The sequence below is a fragment of the Micrasema longulum genome, unplaced genomic scaffold (assembly GCF_059751315.1).
Source record: "Micrasema longulum isolate JH-2025_06_02 unplaced genomic scaffold, ASM5975131v1 h1tg000331l, whole genome shotgun sequence".
NCBI lineage: Eukaryota > Metazoa > Arthropoda > Insecta > Trichoptera > Brachycentridae > Micrasema > Micrasema longulum.
The window spans coordinates 590,177-613,788 of NW_028277535.1; the positions used below are offsets into that span (position 1 = coordinate 590,177).

At 31.2% G+C, this 23,612-nt stretch overlaps 1 protein-coding gene across 3 annotated transcripts in view; it reads right to left on the reverse strand.

Annotated features, from left to right (window-relative positions):
- Positions 1–23,612, reverse strand: part of Duox (dual oxidase) — a 280,019-nt gene that overhangs the window by 237,383 nt on the left and 19,024 nt on the right. For all 3 annotated transcript variants that reach the window (XM_088225103.1, XM_088225101.1, XM_088225102.1), the window contains exon 2: positions 19,710–20,025. In XM_088225103.1, coding sequence (XP_088081229.1) covers positions 19,710–19,860 — 151 coding nt within the window. In that variant the 5' untranslated portion in view covers positions 19,861–20,025. The remainder of the gene's footprint in view (positions 1–19,709; positions 20,026–23,612) is intronic.

The following is a 23,612-nucleotide window of genomic DNA, read 5'->3' on the forward strand; positions in this document are numbered from 1 at the left end:
GAGCTGAAACCTGGTGAAATAATTCAATTAGATGAATCTCACCCGCATAAATAAAGGTTTCAGCTCTTTAACTTCGCAAACATCAACAGATGAAAGAATTGAAGGTATATAGATGTTTAAATATAGGCAAAATGGTGAATGTTACACAGTGTGTAAAGTGGCCACTTAAACCAGGCATTGACAGGTCATAAGCCCTGTAGATGCCTAGACTTCTATATTACCTTCTCTTAAATGTTCTTCATCTCTGTTGTTATATGTTTATTTTTAGATGCGTTGTGTTTTCAGTGTCCAGGAGGACGAATAATAAAGTTATGTGTGTGAAATAGACCAGTGTAAACCTGAAGAGTGTGTCTGACGGGTGTGTTTGACGGCCACTCTCAGGTAAAAATACTGAAAAAGGAAATTCAGTGGAGATAAGTGTAATCACATTAAAAAAAATAAAAAAATAAAATTTATCACTCCCCAGGGGGTAGAAAATAATCATATTTGCACCCCAGGACTAATCACCTTACCTTATTAACTTCTTAAAAATACCGTGTAATACCAAATGGCTTTGTATAATACCGGAATAACACCATATCTTACTGTATTATTAGAAACGCGCCGATAAACTTTTATTTATTATTAGTTTAGTGCAATCTAGATATTGTTCTTTTTGTATAAATTTAAATGAATAAAATTTAAATTTTAAATTTAAAAAAAACCTGCTTCATGTATTTTATTTTTAATTCGAATATTAAAGATAAGACAATATTTTGAAGAAATAAATCATTTCAAAGGTGACCGCAACTCCCCCTTCCTCGCAGAACATAGCACACCCGCGCACCTAGGCCGCACGTGCACGCGCTTCTTGTACGTGCTTAGGTACATGCATGATGCGTATTCGGCCATTTTATTAAGACAAACAATTTATAGAAAAAAATGTATATCAAATGGTTATAGTTAAATAAATAGTTAAATAAAAATATATCAAATATAGTTTCTAACAATAAAAAAACATAATATGATTTAAATTACTATACGGCCATTTTATTAAGACAAACGTTTAATACAAATGAGAAAATGTTCAAAAACGCTATAAAAAATGGATAGTGGTGCTGGCTAGAAGTAAAATGTATTGTATCATTCGCTCAAACCAATATTGAATAAACTGCTCCACAACTGTATAGTTTATATTATGTTTTTGCTATTTTTTCTACGTTTTATAAAATGTTAATACTATAGGTGTACATAAATTTAATATAAACTTACATACGCAGTGTTGAAAACTGCCTAAATATTTTGCTAATTATCTCTGTATTTTGTTAATTATCTCTGTTTATTCTCACATGTAAAAATATTTGTTTGTGTGTGTCCTCGGCACGGGCACCTCCAGTGAGGACACATTTTTTTTATAATTAATTTTTATTTACAATGGAAAAAAAACAAAAAATACGGTAGCGACTGATTTTATACCGTACTATAAGTACGGTATTTTACGTATCTTATAATAAAATATGAAAAGTGTAATACTGTCCTTACAACTTTAGGTAGAACCGAAAATTAACCTCGGACCTCTTATATCAACACAACTGGACCACATCCCGATACAAATTTTACCCGTATAATTAATAAATCAACATGTATCTAAAAACGTATACATTAATTCATATGTTTGATACGAAACAAGTTTAGTCAATGTCACGAGAAGCGTGGTTTCGCTTTCTTGACACAACTACAACACTACAATTTTGCACATACTCGTATATGTATACACACACACTTCTAATTAATAACGTGCGTTAATTTCAAATTAAATTAATAATTGCACGAATTTCACCGACGAAGATAAAGATCTACCTTGGCGAAAATAATATTGAGATAAATTGATTGTGTTTTGTACCAGGGCAGGGATCTCCAACAGTCACGAGCGGTGACTTTATAGGCTGGAGAGATTCGCTTAAAAAATAATGAATGCACAATTTTAAATCGTTTTTCAGAAGGAAATAAAAAATCTTCTTCTAGTTTTTATTCTCTGGGTTGGTTTGCAGCAAAGCTCAGTATCTGCTCTGCCACTCAAGGATGTCCTGTGCAGCCCTTTGTAGGTTTTTATATGACTAGTAGCTCATATCTTTGGATAAATCCTTGTAATATTCTTAACGAGAGAGCCTTATGTAGTTTGTCCCTTCATACATTATCTTTATTATCTCATATATAATACCTTCGTGATGCACTATGTGACCGATCCACGCGCTTTTTGAAAATCTTAAGCAGGCGCCTTTCTACCTCGATTTTACTAAGAACCTCATCCTCCGTGATGCGGTCTCTCTGGAATACTCCCATAATTATTCCATAAGACCACATCTCGAAAGCCTCTAGTCTCTTTTGGATAGACACCATGTTTCTCAGCCGTACAATAAGATACTCCATACATAGGTCTTGACGAGGAATTTCCGCAGTCTATATTATTTTATTTTAAAAATTTGGATTTTCTTTTCAACGCAAGTCTGATGTATAAGTGCCTGATGTATAGTGTATACGGCCTGGCTTACTTGAATGACTTCAGAATACAAACATAAGGTACATTTTTGGTCTAAGGAAATATGACCACATTTCTGATTATCGTTGCCAACTGAAATGGCTCAAAATTAGACAGCGGAGAGACCATCACTCTCTGGCACTTCTGTGCAATGTACTTCATAGACCTAACGCTTCTATATACCTGCGTGAAAAATTTCAACACTTATCAGTTCATGGTTTACCTCTTCGTTCTAATTCTCAAGGCACTCGCTTAATACCTATCCACAATTTCTGTTTCTTCTCTAACTCATATAGTGTCCATGCGGCTCGACTGTGGAATCATCTCCCATCCACCATCAAAGATGTTACTACAGTATATCTGTTTAAATCACGTCTGAAGAAACATATCCTATCTCTTCCTTAATCTCTCCTCCTTTCCTCCTTTCCTCTCTCCTCTTTTTTTCTTTTTCCCATTGAGTAATAGTATTGATTTAACGTCATTTATATATGAATACATTTATTTATATTTTTATAAATATATAGTATTTTTTATCCTTATTTTCTATTGAATATGTTTTATTAACTTAAATTGTAAAAATGAAATTTTTATTTATTGGTTGTTTGAAATAAATTGCCATTTGACCCTGGCGGGACGTTTGCACGTACAATGAAAATTATGTACAAAAACTTAAATAAATAAAAAAAAAAATAATATGATAGAGACAGTTAATATTGTTCACTGCCCTAGACATAACAGTTTCTGGCGGTCCAGCTGAGTGAACGCATGTTTTTTTAAAAGGAAATGTTTGCATTCTTATGATTTAACCAAATATTCCAATTTTGGGGCTATTTTCAACGAATCGTAAATAACTAACTCAATTAGAAAATAGGTAGTTACTTTTAATTTAATTAATTTTCTGTGATACCACTGTAATATTCGTGGGTATAGAAAATAAAATAATAATAATTTCCTACATTACAGAACAGTTAAATCCATGCACCTTAAAATATGAGGAAGTCAGAAAAGTCAGACCGCGTTTCCTCTCGAACGTATTTTGTTTTGTGTGGCGTATGCTGTCGCATATGAAGTGTGAAGTAATTTTAGTGGCCGGTTTCGGTCCGCGGACAGCAGTTTTTTGACCCTGCTTTATGGTCGTTAAAATTCCAGAAGACTATCCTACTAAGTAATAAATTATAACATATCTCGTAACTTGATATTAAAAATCGAGTTTTTCACTAACGCTATAGTTGATGTGACAAGTTCCGCGATATAGCGGTGACCGGTTTCAGTTTTTGCCCATAACAGACATTAGACGACCGGCAATAAAAAACTTTCATAGTAATTTTATTAATTATTTCTACCATCACTTTTAATTCCGCAAACATGTTTATTACTCATTTATTTATTTTATTTCATTGATTGATTTGTGATTTTATATTTTCTTTCTTTTTAAATACTTACTCATCATCATTCCATGTCCACAAGCATGTCACAAAAAGCCTCCAGGGCCCCGATTACAATGAGAAGGTAAAAGAGTTATCTTTGACTCTCTATAAAGATATTTATATACCAAAATGAGTATATTTGCATGAACATTTAAAGTGTTTTCGTCGGTAACCTATAATTGAACATGCTTAGAAAAAAAAGGGATGCATATTCTGCTTTTCAAACAGAAAACTTTATTTTACTTTGTAGATAAAATTGAAGACATTTTTATTTAAAACATTTTTTTACAATATATACGTATAAGAGGTTAAACAGAGTATTAAAAAATAAAGTAAAATTACATAGCAATGAAATACATATTTATGAAATACATATAACGGTAAAAATAGTAAACAAAAAATCCCACAAAGGCATGCTAACTTCCCATTGTAATCGGGACCGAGGCATTTCTATCGTCTGCCAGCTCATGTGCGTAAGGTTCGCCGTTAGGTTCCCGTAGCTAACGAATTGTCAGCAGTGGACGTCCAGGACGACGAGAACCTGATGCCTTGTAAAGTATGCAAGCGTGCTTAAGGCTCTCGGGAGGCGTCCGCAGTATATGGCCCAGCCAACCGTATAGCCATCGCTTAGTGACAGTTGTCACCGGAGTTTGATGCGTCCGTTCTCTTATCACTGCATTCCTTCCAAAGTAAAACGACAGCACGCCCAATATTCTTCTGAGACGTCTATTCTCAAAACTCAGTATTTTGCGGTTTTGGGCCCTAGTCAAGTGCCACAATTCACATTCGTGTCCAAGCGTTACTTTCACTATTTACTTCAACTATTTAATTTTAGTAAATATCCTATCCCGAAACAGCCTTTATACTGTTGAATTTGGTGGCTGCTATTCCTAGTCGCTCTCTCTGTTGTTTTTAATAAACTAACTGTTAATTATTTTTTTAAAGTTTATTAGATCATGTCTTACCTCTTCGTTCATATTCTTAAAGCACTCTCTTAATTCCCATTCATATTTTCTCTTTCTTTTTAAGCTAATACATTATATTATTTTTGTTTAAAGCATTAATTTTGTGGTCAAACATTTTAACAAATGTTAGCAAATATTAGTATATAACCACACATTGACTTTTTATATCTACCCGTTTCAAGACGTACCCGTCTCTCCGTCAGAATACTCAATAACATGGAGGTGTTTCACTTAAAAAAAGCTTCAAAAAAGAATATTTCCGTGTGAAATAATCAAATATCTTTTCAACACTTGTTTAAATAAAAATTAACCAGGAGTGCAATTTTTTTCCTCCTAGCCCCTACTTTTCCTGAACCCCATCTCCTCCCATTTTCCAATTTACCACTAAATTTTAGCGCATGTTCGGACGCGGTAACGGATAACGGTAATTGGATCCCCCTATAACTCTGCGTGGAATTGATGTATTTTTCGTTAAAACTATGTATACTGCGGTAAAGGTAAAAGTGTGTTTAAGTATTTGCGTATTCGTGTAGTGATTGCCCTGACGAAGAGACGGGTACGTCTTGAAACCGGTAGAAAAGTCTGTAAGCGGTTGTATACTAATATTTGCAAACGTTAGTTAATACACTAGACAAACTCAGAAAAGAGTACTTTTGTTAATAAAATATCTACAAGCTATATCCGCCCACTTATAAATAGCTGTCGTTCGAAAGTAAGTAAAAAAAAATAGGAAAATGTTTTTTTTTTATTTTAAGCGCATACTTTGGCAGATTTGTTGTTAATCTGTGTGTTTTTTTGGTTGGTGGAAAACGTTGTTTTTTTTTCAAAGAGCTCGCTTAAGTGAATATATTTTTCTACTAAAAGTTTTAATTTTTAAAATATATAAAAAATACACTGCTTCCGAAAATTGAAGCTTTGTGGAAATATTAAGAGGAATGTGAATGTTACCCAGTGTATAAATTGATAACTCAAACCACCCGATGCGTTTTCTAGATTTCCACATCCGTTAGAGGTCATTAAAATCAACGCACACCTTCAAGCTCAGCCGTCCTGGAAGACCGTCAAAGGCGATCTTTTGGCTTTATTCAGCGAAATTAAGGGACGCGGTATTGACGTGGGAGAAGACTAGAGTACTGGCTAGCGATAGGGTTGCCCAGAGGCATCTAGTGATGTCCGCATGTTCCACTTAGGAGCGGACGTGGAAAAATAAAAATAATAAAATTAAAACATGTGAAAATCGTCGTAATAGGAAAAAACATTGCAATGTAACTGGTATGCACCAGACGTAATGATTTTAATCCTTCTTTTTCTATTATTTTGTTTTATATTTTATCAGGATGCGCTGAGAATATCATCACTTCTAGAAGGGTCTAGAGTTCCCGGGAGTACCGAACGTCTTGGAATTTTCTACCCGTTCATGGCCACCGAGTTTTCATTTACCTTTTGTGTTTTGCGAAGCAAGTATCGTCAACCGTGTGCTGTAATTTACTGTATTTAGCGCGCTCATTGTCGCTATAAACAATAGAAATACATGTAGAATAATGCATTCATGGGAACAAATTACTTATGCATACTTAATTCCTGAAATCAATACCAACAACCAAAAAATCAACAAAAGATGAGCAAATTAAACAAACAGAAAATGTAAAGTACTTGGGTTTGGAAGTGGATAGCAAATTCGCAAGGACAAAACATATGAAAGCAGTTTTTTTCAAATTTAATTTATGGGGTAGTGAGAAGAACAGAAGTCTTTGATAAATGGACAAAATTAATGGTATACAATGCTTTCATACTTCCATACTTTGTAGGTGGATTAATAATATGGTCGCAGCGTAGTAAACAAATGTAAGAATCAGTTCAAATAACAATGAATATAATGCCGGCCTCCGTGGTGTAGTGGTCAAGATGCTTGACTCACGCACGGAAGGTTCCGGGTTCGATTCCCGGTGAGAACACAAAAATTACAATGTGATTTTTCTCAAGCCTGGGTGTTCTGTGGTGTAATTCACCACTGTAATTGGGCCACCTGGCCTGGTGTGGTGCAAAAATAAAATATAAAAAAATAAAATAATAAAATAAAATAACACTTACGGCTGTAGTCGAGTAAAACGAACGCAAAATTAGGAAATCACACGATTTTACTATTTTCAAACGAATGTTTTTTTTTTATCGCGCAAAAATAATTTTTTTTTTTTTTTTAAATTAGACAAAAACAATATTTTTTAAAGGTATTTCTGTTAAAAAATATACTTAAATAATTTATGTCACTAAAATATAATTACTTTTAGACCGGCAGATTACGCCATTTCAAATTTAAACTAAACTTAGGTATCTGGGATCTCAATAAATACTAAGTTTTGAACTAAAATTTATTTTAATAATTTAAAGATAATAAATTGAACATGAAAGTGGCTGAAGCGAAACTTTATTTTTTTGTTTTTGAAAAGAAATAAAACCATTTTAAATTACCTACATTTTTGTGACATTTTCTTTTATTTCTACGTAAAATTATGCCTTCGGTAATACTTAAAAAAATATATTTAAGTATTTTAGTATTTTTATAGAATTGCATTTTTTCAAAATGAACTATAACAACATCTTATTTACGTTTTTTAGATCATCAACCTCTTATTTAGATCTGCCCTTATCGTTTTCGGTAGAAGAAATACCTTTGAAAAATATTGTTTTTATCTTAATTATTAATTATAGCGCGAGTAGAAAACAAAATAGTTTTAAAATGGCAAAATCGTATGATTTCCCAATTTTAGGTGCGTTTTACCAGACAACAGCCTTAAAGTAACATTTAATTTTAATTAATATACTAGAACTACAGATTTATTTAAAAAAACAGAAATTCTCAATTCAGATAATTTAATCAACACAAAAAAGTTAGAAATTATATTTAAGATGAAAAATCATAAAATCAAGATTAATATTTATTAATTTTAACTACGGTATACATTCAAAAAAATAGGGGCGTCAAATAATTTAACTAGCGAACAATCTAGGACTTACCGAAAAAATACACTTTTGTGTATAGAGCAATAAAGTTCTACAATTCACTTTCTAAAGAAATACAAAACATATACGTGCTTAAAAATCACCTTAAAAAAACTGTTCTTACAGCCCATGTAACGAGTGATATGTGATGTTATTTTATTGACTTTTAATATTATATCTTCTCATACCAGCACTTTTGCTGATTGTAAAAATAAAATATCTTATTTAATGTGTAAAGTAAAACGATATATTTTGTCATAAATAAATCGATCTAATCTTGATCATAAGATAACTTATCAAACTAAGATAACTAATCGAACATAATAAAAACAATATATAACAACTCTTCAGCACAGACGGAAAACGAAAAACGTATCTTAGGGTTAGTCTACCAATTTAGGATCATTTGTACCATTAGGTGCGGATAAAAATAGTTTTAAAAAAAAACAATATTACCTATGCATTAGGTGTTAACTTAAGTTGCGTCCGTATTTTTCTAAATTCAAAAATGAGAACGAAAAACAAAAAAAAATGGGATGTCAAGTAGGTGAAAGTGAGCATATTTGACACCTTCATTTATCATTTTTAGCATCATTCTATTCCGCGATGTTAAAAATGTAGCAAAATTATAAATATATTTTTCTGCTTAATTATTTAATTGGTAATTCATATTTATCTTTGCTTTTCCATCAAGCAAATAGTAAACATCACAATTCATCGCTCTACAGTTAATAATTTTTGGTATGTTGGTCAGTTCGCACATGTTCTTTTTGCTATTTGGTCGCTTTTTTCCAGCCATAACCACAAAAATCCGGATTCCATGCTTTACATTTAACATGCATTCACCCTTCCAACACCACGCCGTACCTTCCGTTGACATATAGCGAGGCTTTGGATCAGTGTTGATCAATGTGTCCCAGCGAGATGTCGTATAGCATCCTATAGTAAGAGTATTTTATGAAAAAATGTATGATTTTCGGAGAAAACTCCGAACATTATAACATTCTAACACTACTGGTTGCTAGTCTGAAAAAAGTTTTAAAGAAGCCGTATGTGCAGTTCTAAGCAAAACAGCTTGATTCAGAAACGTAGAACTGTACAGCGTACTACATACCATATTGGTGTGACACGTGAAGACGTAGGTTATTTCAAACTCGTGTTCTCTGAAATCACAGCAGAATTTAACGGCCACGGAAGGATGACCAGTGAGGCGTTTTCGACCAAGTTTATTCAGTTTATCCGATTTTCTGGCGCTTTGCTGAGCAAAACTATGTTGCTGCATTTTAATGGTCATATAACACACGCGTAAAATATCGAAATTATTGAAATTGCCCGCAAAAATGCAACAGTTAGCATGCACTTATACTGCCTCTACTGCGGAGAATAATGGAGTTTTCTTAAGGTTGCGTAAAAATATAAATATCTATGCTATTTGATTACTTATTCTTAAAATATGCCAAGTGTAACAAAAATGTGGTAATTAAAAATGAGTATCAAAAGCCCGTTTAACATTTTTTTGGTTTCCTTTAAAATCCCCGTTATGCCCCCCCCTCCCCTAAGTGGTTATGTACAAATATAAAATTTAAAAAAAAAATAGGTTTTACCAATATGAATAATACCTACGTATACTTACAAAAGTTTTTACAGAATTTACTATTCCAGTCGAAATAAATAATATGTGTTTACTACGGCGATGGCAAACGTGAAAGTGTATTTTATTATTTGCATGTTGGTGTAAGTAGTGAGTGTCCGGATGAAGAGACGGGTACGTCTCGAAACTAGTACATAAAAAAGTCGTTAAGTGGTTGTTTACTAATATTTACAAATACTAGCTAATTATATATTATTATTCTAATCTTTTTTATTGAAACAACTTAGCGAAATAGAATTAGAACCCGCAGTCTCCAGATCTCTGACACGTTTTGTCTAGTATGCTTGAAACTGCAAGTTTGATACCCGGAAAAGTCGACGTGAAATATTGATATAATAAGTATTTTTAACAAGGCAATAGTTTATGGTCCCTGGACTGGCGCCTAAAGCGCAAGACCGATCATCATGCCTTAATGATCGGTTAAACGTTGCGGTTGAAGTGCCAATGCAATGTGTTAAGCATCAGGAGTCGCGGATAGCTGAATGATGATGATGAAGTGTAAAAATTATTTTTTTAGATCCTAGAAAACATTAAGCATTAAAGGTTAAACTCTTAAGTACTTAAACAAAGAGCTTTTCTGATATTTTTTTCAATTATTTTTAATTAAATTAATTTAAATTCTGCAATATCATCACATTGTAAAGGTTAGGCTGATTGATTAAAAAATTAATGCGATACAGGTGTAGCGCAGGTGTAATTAATCTTTCAGTAGATATTTATCATTCTTTTACTTTTTTAGTATGTGGTCAATTACATGAGTGTGCTCAAAATCAAATCTAACAGCAAGCATTTATATTAATGCATAATATACTGTGGCAATACTCAATAACAATCCAGGACCGATTTTTAAAATTTATTTTATTCGATTCTTCTTCGTCTTTGCTATAGACTTATGTGGTATGTGCTACAGAGGGTTGTTCGTTCCTCTTGTGAGGAAGATTCTCGGATGTCCTTACGTCTTTTGCGAGGTTTTCTACGAGGACTGATTATACACCGTTTTTCAAGGCCAGACCGCGAAACTTCAGAGGGAAATTCCTCACAGTAAGCAAAATCACAATAAAATTTTTCTAAAAAGTCATTTTAAAAAAAAAAAAAAATTAGAATCTCTAAATGGAGTAAATCATTAATTTTTTAGACGAGCATCCTTTCTGCAAACCCTTACACCTCCTCAATAAAAAAAATTAAGATAAAAACGTATTTGACTAACGAAGCGATACGCACCAGACGCGGATAAGTGAAGCGGCTGAGTATTTTTTTTTTTTTTTAAATATATTTTTATTGATGAAGGTAAAACATAAACAGAAAATATAAAAAGAAAAATAATGAAACCCACTAAACCGCAAAACTGGCTTGTCAGCAGGTTTCTTATTTTTAGGAGAAACGTTTGAGAAATTATATAAATTTAAAAAGTAATATAAACATTTTTACGAACTAAAAGCATACTTATTTTTCACACAAAATTTTCAAAAATTAAAATAGATGACATAAAATAATAGTCAATATAAAGCTCTGTTACATATTAGCCATTAAATTATTTTTTTCTTGAAAGCTTTGTCAACATTTTATGATTTTTATGAAACATTCAATTACATGATATTTTTTATGTTTCTTTTAGCATGTTTCTTATTATATTTATTTAATTATTAATATACACGGCGGGCAGTGCCTTTTACCTTACAAAGATACAAATTATATAAAAAAATATAAACACTTCAATATAACGTGAAAAATATAAACATCAAAGTGAAAAGTATTATGCTACAAAAATACTGTAACACAGCAATTTCGTATAAAGAACACATAAAGATATAAAAATTATTAAACAATGTGTACAAATAAAATTTTAACAGGAAAATTCTTTTTTTTTTGTCAAGGCGTACAAAATATAAGTATATTAAATACAATAAAATTATTTTACGTATTTAAAAAAATAATTCAAAAAAATAGTATTAATGAAAACAATTTGAATCATTGAAAAAAAAGTATACAAGTAAATATGGTACACAATATAACCCATACAAAAGTAAACATAGAAAGCACTATAATCTAAAAAAATTGAATTACCGTTCACCATCTTTGAAATGATAAAATAGAATTGATTTGTATAAACTTTACTTTATGTTAAAAATATCAGCAACGTCGGAATAGTTATTGCTGAGTACGTGGAGTCGATTCAGAATAGCATTATATGAGTGAACTGTTCGTGAATTGTTGCAACTAAACGGAGGTACTTGACGAGTCCTTCGCCCAGGTACCTTGAAGTTAATGAATGCTAATATATTTGGGCAGTTTCATGTAAAGTTAACAACCTTAAATAAATTCAGTAATTCTACAATTTTTCTACTCTCAGTTAGTTTCAACAAGTTCAAAGTATTTAATGAAAGTTTGATTTGCCATGTATTTTTTGATGATGCTTTTATTATACGAGAATGCAGTAAATATGGTAATATTTACTTAAATTCTTTTAATTGTTATTACCTTATACTTAAACGATTTTAATTTAAATTCTTTTATTTACATAATTATATAAAATCATGATTTACAACCCCTGCTTGCACTTGTATATAACATAGAAATTTGTTTAGTCTCTCACCAGTCTGACGATGTCGGTCACGACGAAACTCAGTCACTGGTAAAAAAATTATAAATTAATTATAAATAAAAGTGGAATAAAACTATAAAATATTTTTATCATTATAATTTACTGTAAAAGTTTAAAATATATATTCATCCCAACTCAACACAGGACTTTGGTTCCATGGAATTGGGACTTGTATTTCAATAAATGTTTAATTGCAAACTACTTTTAAACTACAAAGACAGCAAAATAAAATATTAAAGTTAGTTTATGACCTACCTTATCTAACAGCAACTAAAGAACTTTGTAAACAAACTAAACAATTAAATGTAACTGAACTCTTTAAACTAAAATCCTTAAAATGTATTTATAAATAAGCCACTGATGCAATTGTAGACGAAGAATTAAAACTAAAAAAAATGTAGTAGACATGAAAAATATCATATACAACCTTCTAAAACGGGAAAAAGGCAATCGAGACTAATAAACCATAGACTGAAATTACACAATAAACTACCAGACAAAACTAAACAAAAGAGTCAGACAACCTTTACAAAAGATGTTAAAAATATTATTATTAACAGTAGAACGTGAATTTTAAAAGTAAAAATATTTTGGTAAATGTATGTAACCCGTAAAGGTTTATCAGTGAAAAATTTTAATAAAAAAATTAAATATAAAAAATTAATACATTGTAAATAAATAAAAATAAAACCGGGTTGTGGTCTTGTGGCTAGTGTCTCGGACTCACGGACCAAAGGTCCGTGGTTCGAATCCCACTGTTCCCCAACTCGATTCTCATTTTCTAATAGTGAGTTATTTACAACTCGTTGAAAATGGCAGTCAAAATTCAATATTTGGGTAAATCATAAGAACGCAAATACTTATTTTTTATTTAAAAAAAATTAAAAATAAATATATTTAAAAAAATAAGCTACATTTTTGTTTGCTGTGGTTGAAAGAACATTATTTTTAGTGAATGGAGTGTACGGTAAAACCTTATTAATCTATTTTGTTCTGATTAAAGAAATTTATATTTCAATTAAAATGGACATATGACTTCACATTTAGAACACAGGATAAGCATCGTCTAGATAACTTCAGTATTTTTACCATTACTATAAGTTGTCTTGTTTTTTAAAACTAAAATGTCGTCATGTTAGTTAATTCGACCTCTAAAATTATCCATAAGCATGCTCATTTAAATTCACTTATCATTGCTCCCAATGGTAAATATAGTTTTGATGCCGACTTGTGTAAACCGTTCTATGTTCTTTTTTTTACCCAAATCATTGCAGCATCATCTTCGGAGATGGATGTATAATGATGATGACTTAAAGAACACATACTTCATTAGGAATTAGTTGATGGAGGATCTGCACGTAACAATCGTTTCAGTTTATTTTAATGACTTACAACAAAAGGATTATGTATTTTTATTGACTCATCAGCCTTTCGAGAACTGTTCGTTTTTTTATTTTAAACTAGCGGACCCGAAAGACGTTGTCCTGCCCGAAAATTGGCTTGCCTGCTATTTATTACCTTGAAAAAAGACATTTCATTGATAAGTAAGTACCTAGGTACTTGTTTATGATTAAATTACAAAAATAAAAATTGTTAATATTAAAATAATATTGAATTTTAATAGGTACCGAGGTACTTGTTTATGGTTGAATTCTAAAATGTAAAAAAAAATATTTTTAAATATGGCATTCTTTTTTCAAACGTCAAACTCCGGTCTTCTCACCAACAGAGGGGTGTTCTTATATAGGAATACGATTTGAATGAATTTTTAGAATTAAATATTATTTTAGTATTACCAAAAATCAAAAAAAAATAAAAATGGGTAGAAATTATAAGGAATTTAAGGAAAGAATCTGATTGAAATCCACAAAAAACAAATGTTGTTTGTAAACATTCAAAAACTAACTTTTTTTTATACACAAAAAACAACTTCTTTCCATTTTTTTGCAAATGCATTCTCACATTTATGCTCCTAACTTCTTTTTTACATATTCGATTGAAGATTTTAATATCTACGAACACACACAGCGCAAAGATCTATATTTCTCTGAAAACCGCACGTAAATTGGATAAGCCGTTTAGGAGGAGTATGGTGACATCACACGTACAGAGGAATTATATATATATAAAGATTACTAAAATAATAATAATGCATAGTCACTGACCTACAATCCTTCCTAAAGAATTATCACCCAGATTTAAAACTTTAAATAACTGTTTTTGTCAATAAAAAACTTAAAACATGTATTATTACTCAGCGCGGTATGTTTCTGAGAGGTTTACATTGAAACCAAAGTATATAATTATAAATGTCTTAACTATGAAATATTTCATAAATAAGAATAATAAATACCTAAGTAAAAGGGAGATGAACAAGAGAAATGACATATAACAAATAAATTATTACAATGCTTCGTTCAAACGTGGTTTAAATATTTTTTTTACATTATATATATTTTTCAATATTATGTTGATACCTTAATATTTAAATATTTAATTGCGGGATATTAATTTTTTTTGGCCGAAATCAAGTGAGGGTTATCACCAGAGACCTTACAGGGCATTGCAGATTGAACAAACACCTTGCTAGAATGAACCCTTCCGAAATATCTAGTTGTAGGTTATACAGTGCAGATAAGGAAACACACATTATACGAGTACGTGAGTGTGATGCTTTGCATTATAAAAGGAGCCTCATCCTTGGGAAACCACTGGTTAAACCTGAGGATGTTAAAGAACTCGCTCCCTGCCTAAAAGCCCGATACTTTACGGATCTGGGCTTAGAGGAGGAGATTAAGCAAAATGTAAACTCTCGCCTTCCACTCCAAGCCCAGGTCTTTAAAGAGCTAGTAGCCAGGCTCTTTAAGACCTGGGCTTGGAAGTCGAGAACTATTTACGGAAACCCGTCACAATAGAACGTTGTTATGCAGAAAGCAGCCAGTCTACAATTTAGAAAAAATATTGGTGTTATCGGGTGCAGTAAGGTCAATTCTATGTTCTGCCAAAAACCAACAGACTGCTTTCATACATAAAAACTGTAATAATCAACGTCTGTAATAGTAATATATACGTAATATAATAATACGTCTAATAATAGTGTCGATCACAAAACAGCATTTCTCAATTTGCAAAAAAAACACCCATAGCACTATAAAAATCTGGCGGTACTTTAAAAATCATGAAAACTGGTCAAATACATCATTAGATTCTTATTTGTAATATAAAAAAAAACTAACGGATTAATTGTTTATCTTTTGTCAAAGTTATTATTCACTCGTTTTATAAAGGTGTTTTTATCTCAGCTTCACTTTTCAATGGCTGGCTGATTTCTGCATGACTACGTTCAATAGATCTTCAGAGGTCCCAGTGACGTCAGGAGCTTGCAAAGCACTGACCACCACCTCTAAAAATGTGAATAATTATTAGACTTTAAACATAACGTCACCGTTCAGATCCCAAAATAGTAAGTTTCGAGTTGAATGTGCCATTTAAAGCTTAAAATTATGTTTTTAAGCGGAAAACTGTTTCTTTCAATAAAATCCCAACAAGCATAAATCACTAAAAGCAGATTAAATTTTTTGAGAGTTTAGGCCGATTTTTATATTTTATTAAGTACAGAAGTTTTATTTTAAAATCAACATTTTGTTTGTGTTTAGGTATTTTGTAAAACAAATAACATCTTAAAAATATTTCAACATGTTAAACATACTTTTAAACACAAAATTTAGTAATTATTTGTAATGTTACATTCTTGTCACTATTGGATTGCATTGTCCAGATTATAAACAAGAAAAAGTCAATTAACCAAATTGCCACCTTGCCACATTAAAAACCCTCCAGATAAAGTTACCAATGGAATTTATAAAAAATACACGAAGGAATTTTGTTGTATTCATAAAACTTCTGATTTTCCCTACTTCTCCAGACCTTAGAATTGCATTACATGTCTTAGATTAATAACTATATTTGGTAACGCCCAAATATCAGAAGCCATTACCCATAACAGGGTTATCGCTGCCTCTAATTATTACATAACAAGTAATTACAGAGAGACATAAACATTATAATGATGTACTAACTTGATGAAGTCTGATTGCGTATTTTAATTATTGTTTAGTTAACTTTATGGCGGAATAACTGGGCCTTCTCTGATGCTTGTTACGTCTCCTTTCTAATGTTCTCCTTGTATTCAAATTACACTTACAAATATTAAAGTTATTTTAATATTGTCGGTCGTAATAATAATTTTATTAGTTTTGACTTTTATCATTCTATTTAACGTTACTTATTATAATTTTATGTGGGTATTATTTGACTAAATCGTTGATCTGTGTTAATTTTTGCGGGGAAATAAAAGGTGTGTTTGTGCGATGGTGGCAGATGCGGAAAAGAACAGTATGTGACCAAACAAACTACAACAGACAAAAACTCTACCCTTAGGAAGACAGGAAAGGGAATCAAGGACAGGAATACGGATGCTATTTCCAAGTCCTGGCTTCTGGGTAGTTTTTCCCTTTTTTGGTGAACACAGCACTTTCACTATAGTTATTTGGGAAATATAAAGATGAATGTGGCGGCGCGGTGGTCAGAAAATGTTAAGGTGTTCAGATGATTAAAGGACGAGCAGATGCAGGCAGATAAAATTATAAACATGGGGTAGTTGACAATACAAATTATCAAGTATATCTATTATAGTCAGTGAAATGTGCCGAAATAGTTGCAATATGCAATAACTATTAAATTTCAGGTGTACGTTTTTGTTCATAAAGGTCAAAACACACTAGAGTGTCACTGCGTCGAACTCCGCGGCACGCCGCAGCAACACGAAATATTAGTTTCACCGTTTTGGATAAAACAAACCGCGCTACACTTCACATTGCGCAGGGCTACTAAAGTGCATTGAGTTGAACAACTTTTTTTTTTTTTTTATTTTAAAATACAAAAATTTACAATAACATAATTGTATTCCTATGTGTTAGCAAACTCGTTCTGGCATAGATACAATTAAAATTACTTTATTAGTTTTGTGTTGTCGGATTAAAGAAGTTGCAATAATTTCTAATTTTTGGTCAAAAATACTATTCTGTCATCGCTGGCGGCTGATTTCCAAAGTAGAAACATTTTTTTGTATTGTATAAAATTTACAGTTAGAAATTTTATTTTGCTCAAGCAAATTACTCCAAATTCCAATTACGAAAACCTCAATAATGTCAGGCGGATCTTATTTGCAAAACTGAACCGCCAAAGTCAAAAATTGCAACCAGCTGCTTTAGACGGTGGTAAATTACGCTTGTCACATTTTTAATTATAATAATTAATATTCTGCATGTAACTGACAAATTCCGACAACCTGACGACTTCTGAGATTTTTTTAACGAGTAGTTTCACTAACGTTCTACTCGCCATTAAAAATGTCATTAAAAAAAACATACGTAAAATAATAACCCAATTATTATCATTCTAGTTACCTAAACTACTGTTTTCTGTAGTTTTAATATAATGATATACGAACATTGATTAATTGATAATAGTGAAAAATTAATTGGTCTGCTTCTGAATGCTAACAACGCACATGTTTGTCAATGTTTAAAATTTTTTGTAACATTGTCACCATTCATTATTAAAAAAAGAACCATTTATGTCACTGGCCAAATTATTTTTCCAACGAATTATTTAGTTTACACCATTGAGCTATAATATTATAAAGAGATAACACCCCGTACAAATCCGTGCTAAAAAGTCGTCCCCAAAGGAAAGGAATGACCAGCGGAGGAAGCAAGTATCGTCACGTCATATCTCGTCGACTTTGACAAGCAAAACAAGTAGTACGCGTACACGCATACGCGTCACCTTTGTTTATCGTTTCACTACACGCCCGACTAACTGAGCAGGACCGAGACAGGAGATAGCTGGTAACATAATAATAACACATTTTTTAACATTCAAATAGTTATTTTCAACAAGTATTGATTAAAATAAAAACATAACTTACCGGTGAAAGGTTATACCATTGGTGTTCCAGATCGATTTGTGCAGTATCTTAACGTAAATATAGGCATTTTAGTAATTGCGAGGAGAAACGTAGCCGGTGAACGCTAGCAACAGACTTAAGTCCGTTCTATAAAACATATGCCAATCGGCCGCAAGTTGAGGGAACATATTTCGAATGCTCATGTTTACTCTAGGTATAGTTTACACCAATGAAAAATTTTATTATATTTCGTAAAAAAATAATTGTGTTAGGTTTTAGTATGAGTAGTGTCAGTTTTTTAGTTTGTTTTTTAGCAGTTGTAGGACATTGAATTATATTGTACTAATTTAATTCCTTCTGACCTTAGATTTAATAATATATGTAATAAGAATAAAATTAGAAATTGGCTTCTTAATCAAGAGTTTTTTTATATTAATGTTTTATAAATAATGTACTCAAATTTGATTTATATGTTTATATTTTTTTTCATGAGATTTGTTTTTCTTGTTATTTTTTTTTTTTTGATTGAGCGGATACAGTCTAACTACTGCTCCTTATTTTGACTGTAATTGTTTATGTGAAGATATTTATTTTAAATAGGATTCAATTTTATATAAATAAACTTTACCAACAAGCCACAAAAAGTGGCTTAATTTAGTTTTTGTATTTTTTTTTTTATGTATCTTAATTTTTATTTATGTGTACTTTTTTAATTGAATAAATAAATATTCTCTTCGCATTTATTATTTTATTAATCTTACATGAATATAAATATAAAAGAATACGCCCGTTCATATTTTTTATGAAACTAAAAAAAAAACGCAAGAGGCCCAATTACAGTGGTGAATAATAATGAAGTTTCGGCTCCGGTTCCGGACAGTTTCGATCAATAAAACGAACAGAGTTTCGGTTTGGTCAAAAAATTACGAATTGCGTTCGGCTGTCGTCGGGTGAATTTTATGGCTAACGTCATTCATATTTATTTCAATTTTTTGTAATTCTAATATTGGTTTTATGTACCTATAACATAACAGTGAACCAAAAAGCACTAAAAGTAAACAAATTCTCACATTCAATTTGTGACTTTTATATCACCAGCACTTATTTCAATGAACTTGACAAATTTAACGCCTAATTTTTGGCGTTTCGAAGTGACTTTCAACATATTTAAATATGTTTCGGCTTTGGCCGTAAATGAAAATGAAGCCGAAATTCAGTTTCAGCCGAAACTAGAACAGAAGCCGAAATTCGGTTTTGGTTTTGGCTGAAGCTAGAAAAGAAACCAAAATTCGGTTTAGGTTTTGGCCGAAACTAGACAAAGTTGAAATTCGGTTTAAGTTTCGTTTTCGGCCGAAATTGAAACAGAAGCCAAAATTCGGTTTCGGTTTTGGCCAAAACTAAAACATGCCGAAATTCGGTTTCGGTTTTGGCCGAAACTAGAACTGAAGCCGTAATTCATTTTAGGTTTCGGCCGAAACTAGAACCGAAACCGAATTTTGGCTTCTTTTCTAGTTTCGGCCGAAAATTTTGTTTCGGTCGGTTAATTCGTTTTAGATTTGTGTAAAATATTCTTACCTGTAGCAGCATCTCCGATCTTCACGTAACTGAGCACTAGTCCCAGAACCAGCAGAAAACCAACACTTTTAGAACTTGTCAACTTCATCGTAGCACTTGGTAACAAACACGGTGGTCTGTGGAACAATTTTCTAACTCCATCGAGTCTCATTATCAGTTATTATTGATTTCGGTGTATTTTTATAACTTTTCACTGACACTTCAAATCAAATAAATCTGAGGTAATGTAGACTAATTTTTAAATAATCACAAATTTTAATTAGTAAGTTAAGTACAAATTTACTAAAATATTTCACAGGCGCTGGTAACTATCGATCTGTAAAAAAAAAAAAACATGTTTACTTTTCGTATACAAATCTCCCCATAAGTAACCATAAAAATCACCCCAATGCTACTTTTTTAGATTAGAAAGTAGATTTCCTTTTAAAGACCTTTTTTTCTTTTTATAGATTGAGTAATAGTTTTAAATAAAGGTAATTTATAAACAAATGCGTTTATTTCTATTTTTATATATCTTTAGCTTTTTTACCTTTATTTTCTATTGAATATCTTCAGTAACTTGAATTATAAAAATAAAACTTTTATTTTATTTGTTGGTTAGAAAAAAATTACATTTGGCAATAAGCCCGCCAATGTACAAATAACACTTTGTACAAAAATTTAAATAAATATAAATTATTTATTTAAACCTAGAATTAATACCAGGGGTGCGGATTCTTCTAGCAGGGGAAGAGACGGTTATTACGTGGTTCGGGATTTTTTTTGCATGCGACTATACACTATATACATTTCTCTATAAAACACACAGTTTTCCCTGAAGATGGCTCCTGCAATGGTAGCCGAAACGTCGGATCAAATCCAACATACACGGTATCACCCAAAAAAGATACATAATATTACGCATTTTAATATTTGTATCTACAAAAAGAAAAAGTTTCTCGAATTACTGTTTTTATTTTTAAAATATTTTAAGAGTATTAGGTAATTCAATAAAGATGTATACTTAAAAAAATGTATTATTTTGGAGATATTCGTAGATACTATTTCACGTGTCTACATCTTCAATGGCACAGAATATATATTTATTTGTTTTATTGGGTAAACAAACAGTATGACAGAAATATTGTAATTTTTTTTGTATGTTAGTGTAGGACACTCGTACACACACCAAAAAAAATGTTAATTGATTGATTGATTTGGTGTTTATTTTGTAGAACTCCATATTTAAACTTATAATTAGAAATCAAACACTGATTTGAGTCTACTGAACACTTTATTTTATTTTTACAAATATAAACATATTAAAATAAAAACTTCGTGACAATTTTTTCGCCTTATTAGGGCATTTTCAAACGAATGTGAAGATTATTTGGATTGAATGTCCTTATATAGTTATATAATTCAAGGTACTTAAGTAGAAAATAAAAATAATCTTATGAACTAAAGCATGTACATTAATCATAATTGAGGGAAAAACCAATGGTTAAGGGTGAGGCTAAGTGTTTAATAGGTAATGGGGAATTAAGGTATTTATATTTGAATTTCGGGGAAAATATAACAAAGTAAGTATTTATTGACATACAAGTATGTATTGTGAGATAGTTAATGAAGCCTTATAGTTTTGTAAATTTAGATAATTGTTGTCTAAAAAATATCAATAACAGGTTGCTGTTCATTTTAATTTTAAAACATGATTGAAATATTATGAGGAAATTTATATAAACATAAATGTATTATTATACAATATTTCTATTTTTAAGAATTTCTTATCAAAATATATAAATGCAATTGTAACATGATTCATCTATTAATTACGCGTCATATAAGCGTGTACAAAAAGGAACAAAGTGTAAAATATTTGTAAAAATAAAATAAAGTGTTCAGTAGACTCAAATCAGTGTTTGATTTCTAATTATAAGTTTAAATTTTTAAAACTTATAACAATAATTTAAATGCAGTTAAATATAACAAATGTAAAAGATAAGAAATGAAAAATATGTACATAACAATAAAATTAATTAAATATCTGCTTCTCGCAATATTTCTATTATTTACATTTAACAGTCAAGTGTCTTTTAAAAAATAGTTGTTGTTCAAAATAAACTGTTCAAGTGAACTTATAGAATATTATTAGTTAAAATGTATTCCTCATATATGCATGTTTAATAATTACCTTTGTACTTATATAATAATTTGTATAGAATTGCTATTGTAAAAGCAATTTTAACCTTTTTGACGCAAATGGAGACGAATAAATATCCCTAAAGTCCGTTTCAAAAGTATATAGAACCTCAAATATTGTATCACAGTCTATTAATTTTTTTTATTTTTTTTTAAAGAAGGTAAAAACATATACAGAAAATATAAAAGGAAACATAATGAAACCCACTAAACCGCGAAACTGGCTTGTCAGCAGATTTCTTATTTTTCCTTTACAAAGAGAAACGTTAGAGAAATTGTATTAATTTAAAAAGTAATATAAACATTATTAAGAACTAAAAGCATGCCTAAAGCTAGGGTTTCCTAGGACAGCGGTGCCCGTATTTTAACGGCCGTAGTGAACGGTAATGCAGTAGACAGCCGTCGTAACGTCGACTAGAGAGTGGTTTCCTAGGAAAACGGTGTTAAATGGTGTTGATAACACCGTTTTCCTAGAAAACCACACTCAAGTCACCATTACGACGGCTGTCCACTGCATCACCGTTCACTACGGCCGTTAAAATACGGGCACCGCTGTCCTAGGAAACCCTAGCTTAAGTTTTACACAAAATTTATTTGTAAAGAATTAAAATAGATGACATTAAATGATAATCAAAATAAAGCTCTGTTACACATTAACCATTTAATTATTTTTTTCTTAAAATCTTTGTCAACATTTTCTTTTAAAATCATCTTAGGAATATTATTAAAAATTTTAGTAATTGTATAAAGAAGTGTTCTTTGGCCATACTTGTTTACAAACCTCGGTACTGACAAGCTTTCGCGTTGTGCTAGCCTTGTATTATGTGAATGTAAATGCCTCTTCTGGTAGTTACTATCAAATCGGTATCTAGTAACAAATTTGAGCCATAGAATAGCATTTGCGGACAGGCACCCTTGCTTTTTAAGAAGTTCGGGTACTTCTTCTTTATCAAGTCTAGGTGATCTGTTAATCAATTTAAGAGCCGAGGTTTGTAAAGATTTAATGTTGGTTTTACAAGAAAGGCCCCAACTGGTAATACCGTACCGTTTGCTATGCTTATGTGCCAGAAAGTTTTTATATAAACCATTCTAATATGCGAGCGAACACAATCAATTTGTATGTTTACTTAATTCAACGACAGGTACTAACACGTTCGAAAGAACTGTACGATAGTGTTGGCTCGTTTGTAGTTAAAAAGACTTCACCAGTTTCTGAAATACAAATTAAAGACAAATAACTCGTTAGTAGAATCGCGCAGTTGAGTTGATCAGAAGTCATTGGCATTAGTTGGTTTTACCAAGACATATATAAGAAAATAAGACAAACCATTTTGTAATTCTTTAAGTGGCGTCAAAGATACACAGTCATAGCTGGCTTGTTACCGCTCGAGACCCGAAACGTTAAAGTTAAAACCACTCTGCATGGAAAACTTGCAAAATATAAAATACCAAATAGCGTGTGTTGTATCTTAGCTTAGTCTACAGTCCTCCACAGAACACAAAGAGCCATGTGTTTACCTGTACGAAAGTAGGTTACGAGAAAGAAACGCCTATTGTTTCATTCATCGTCCGCCAGCTTAATTTTGTGCATTCATACAACAAAAAGTCCGCTTTGAATAATGTACGGAATTATTCATTCTGCTGTCCGCTGAAGCAACATAAAAGAATAATTATTATGTTTCGTACAATTCTTACTTCAGATACAATGCATTATTTATGAAT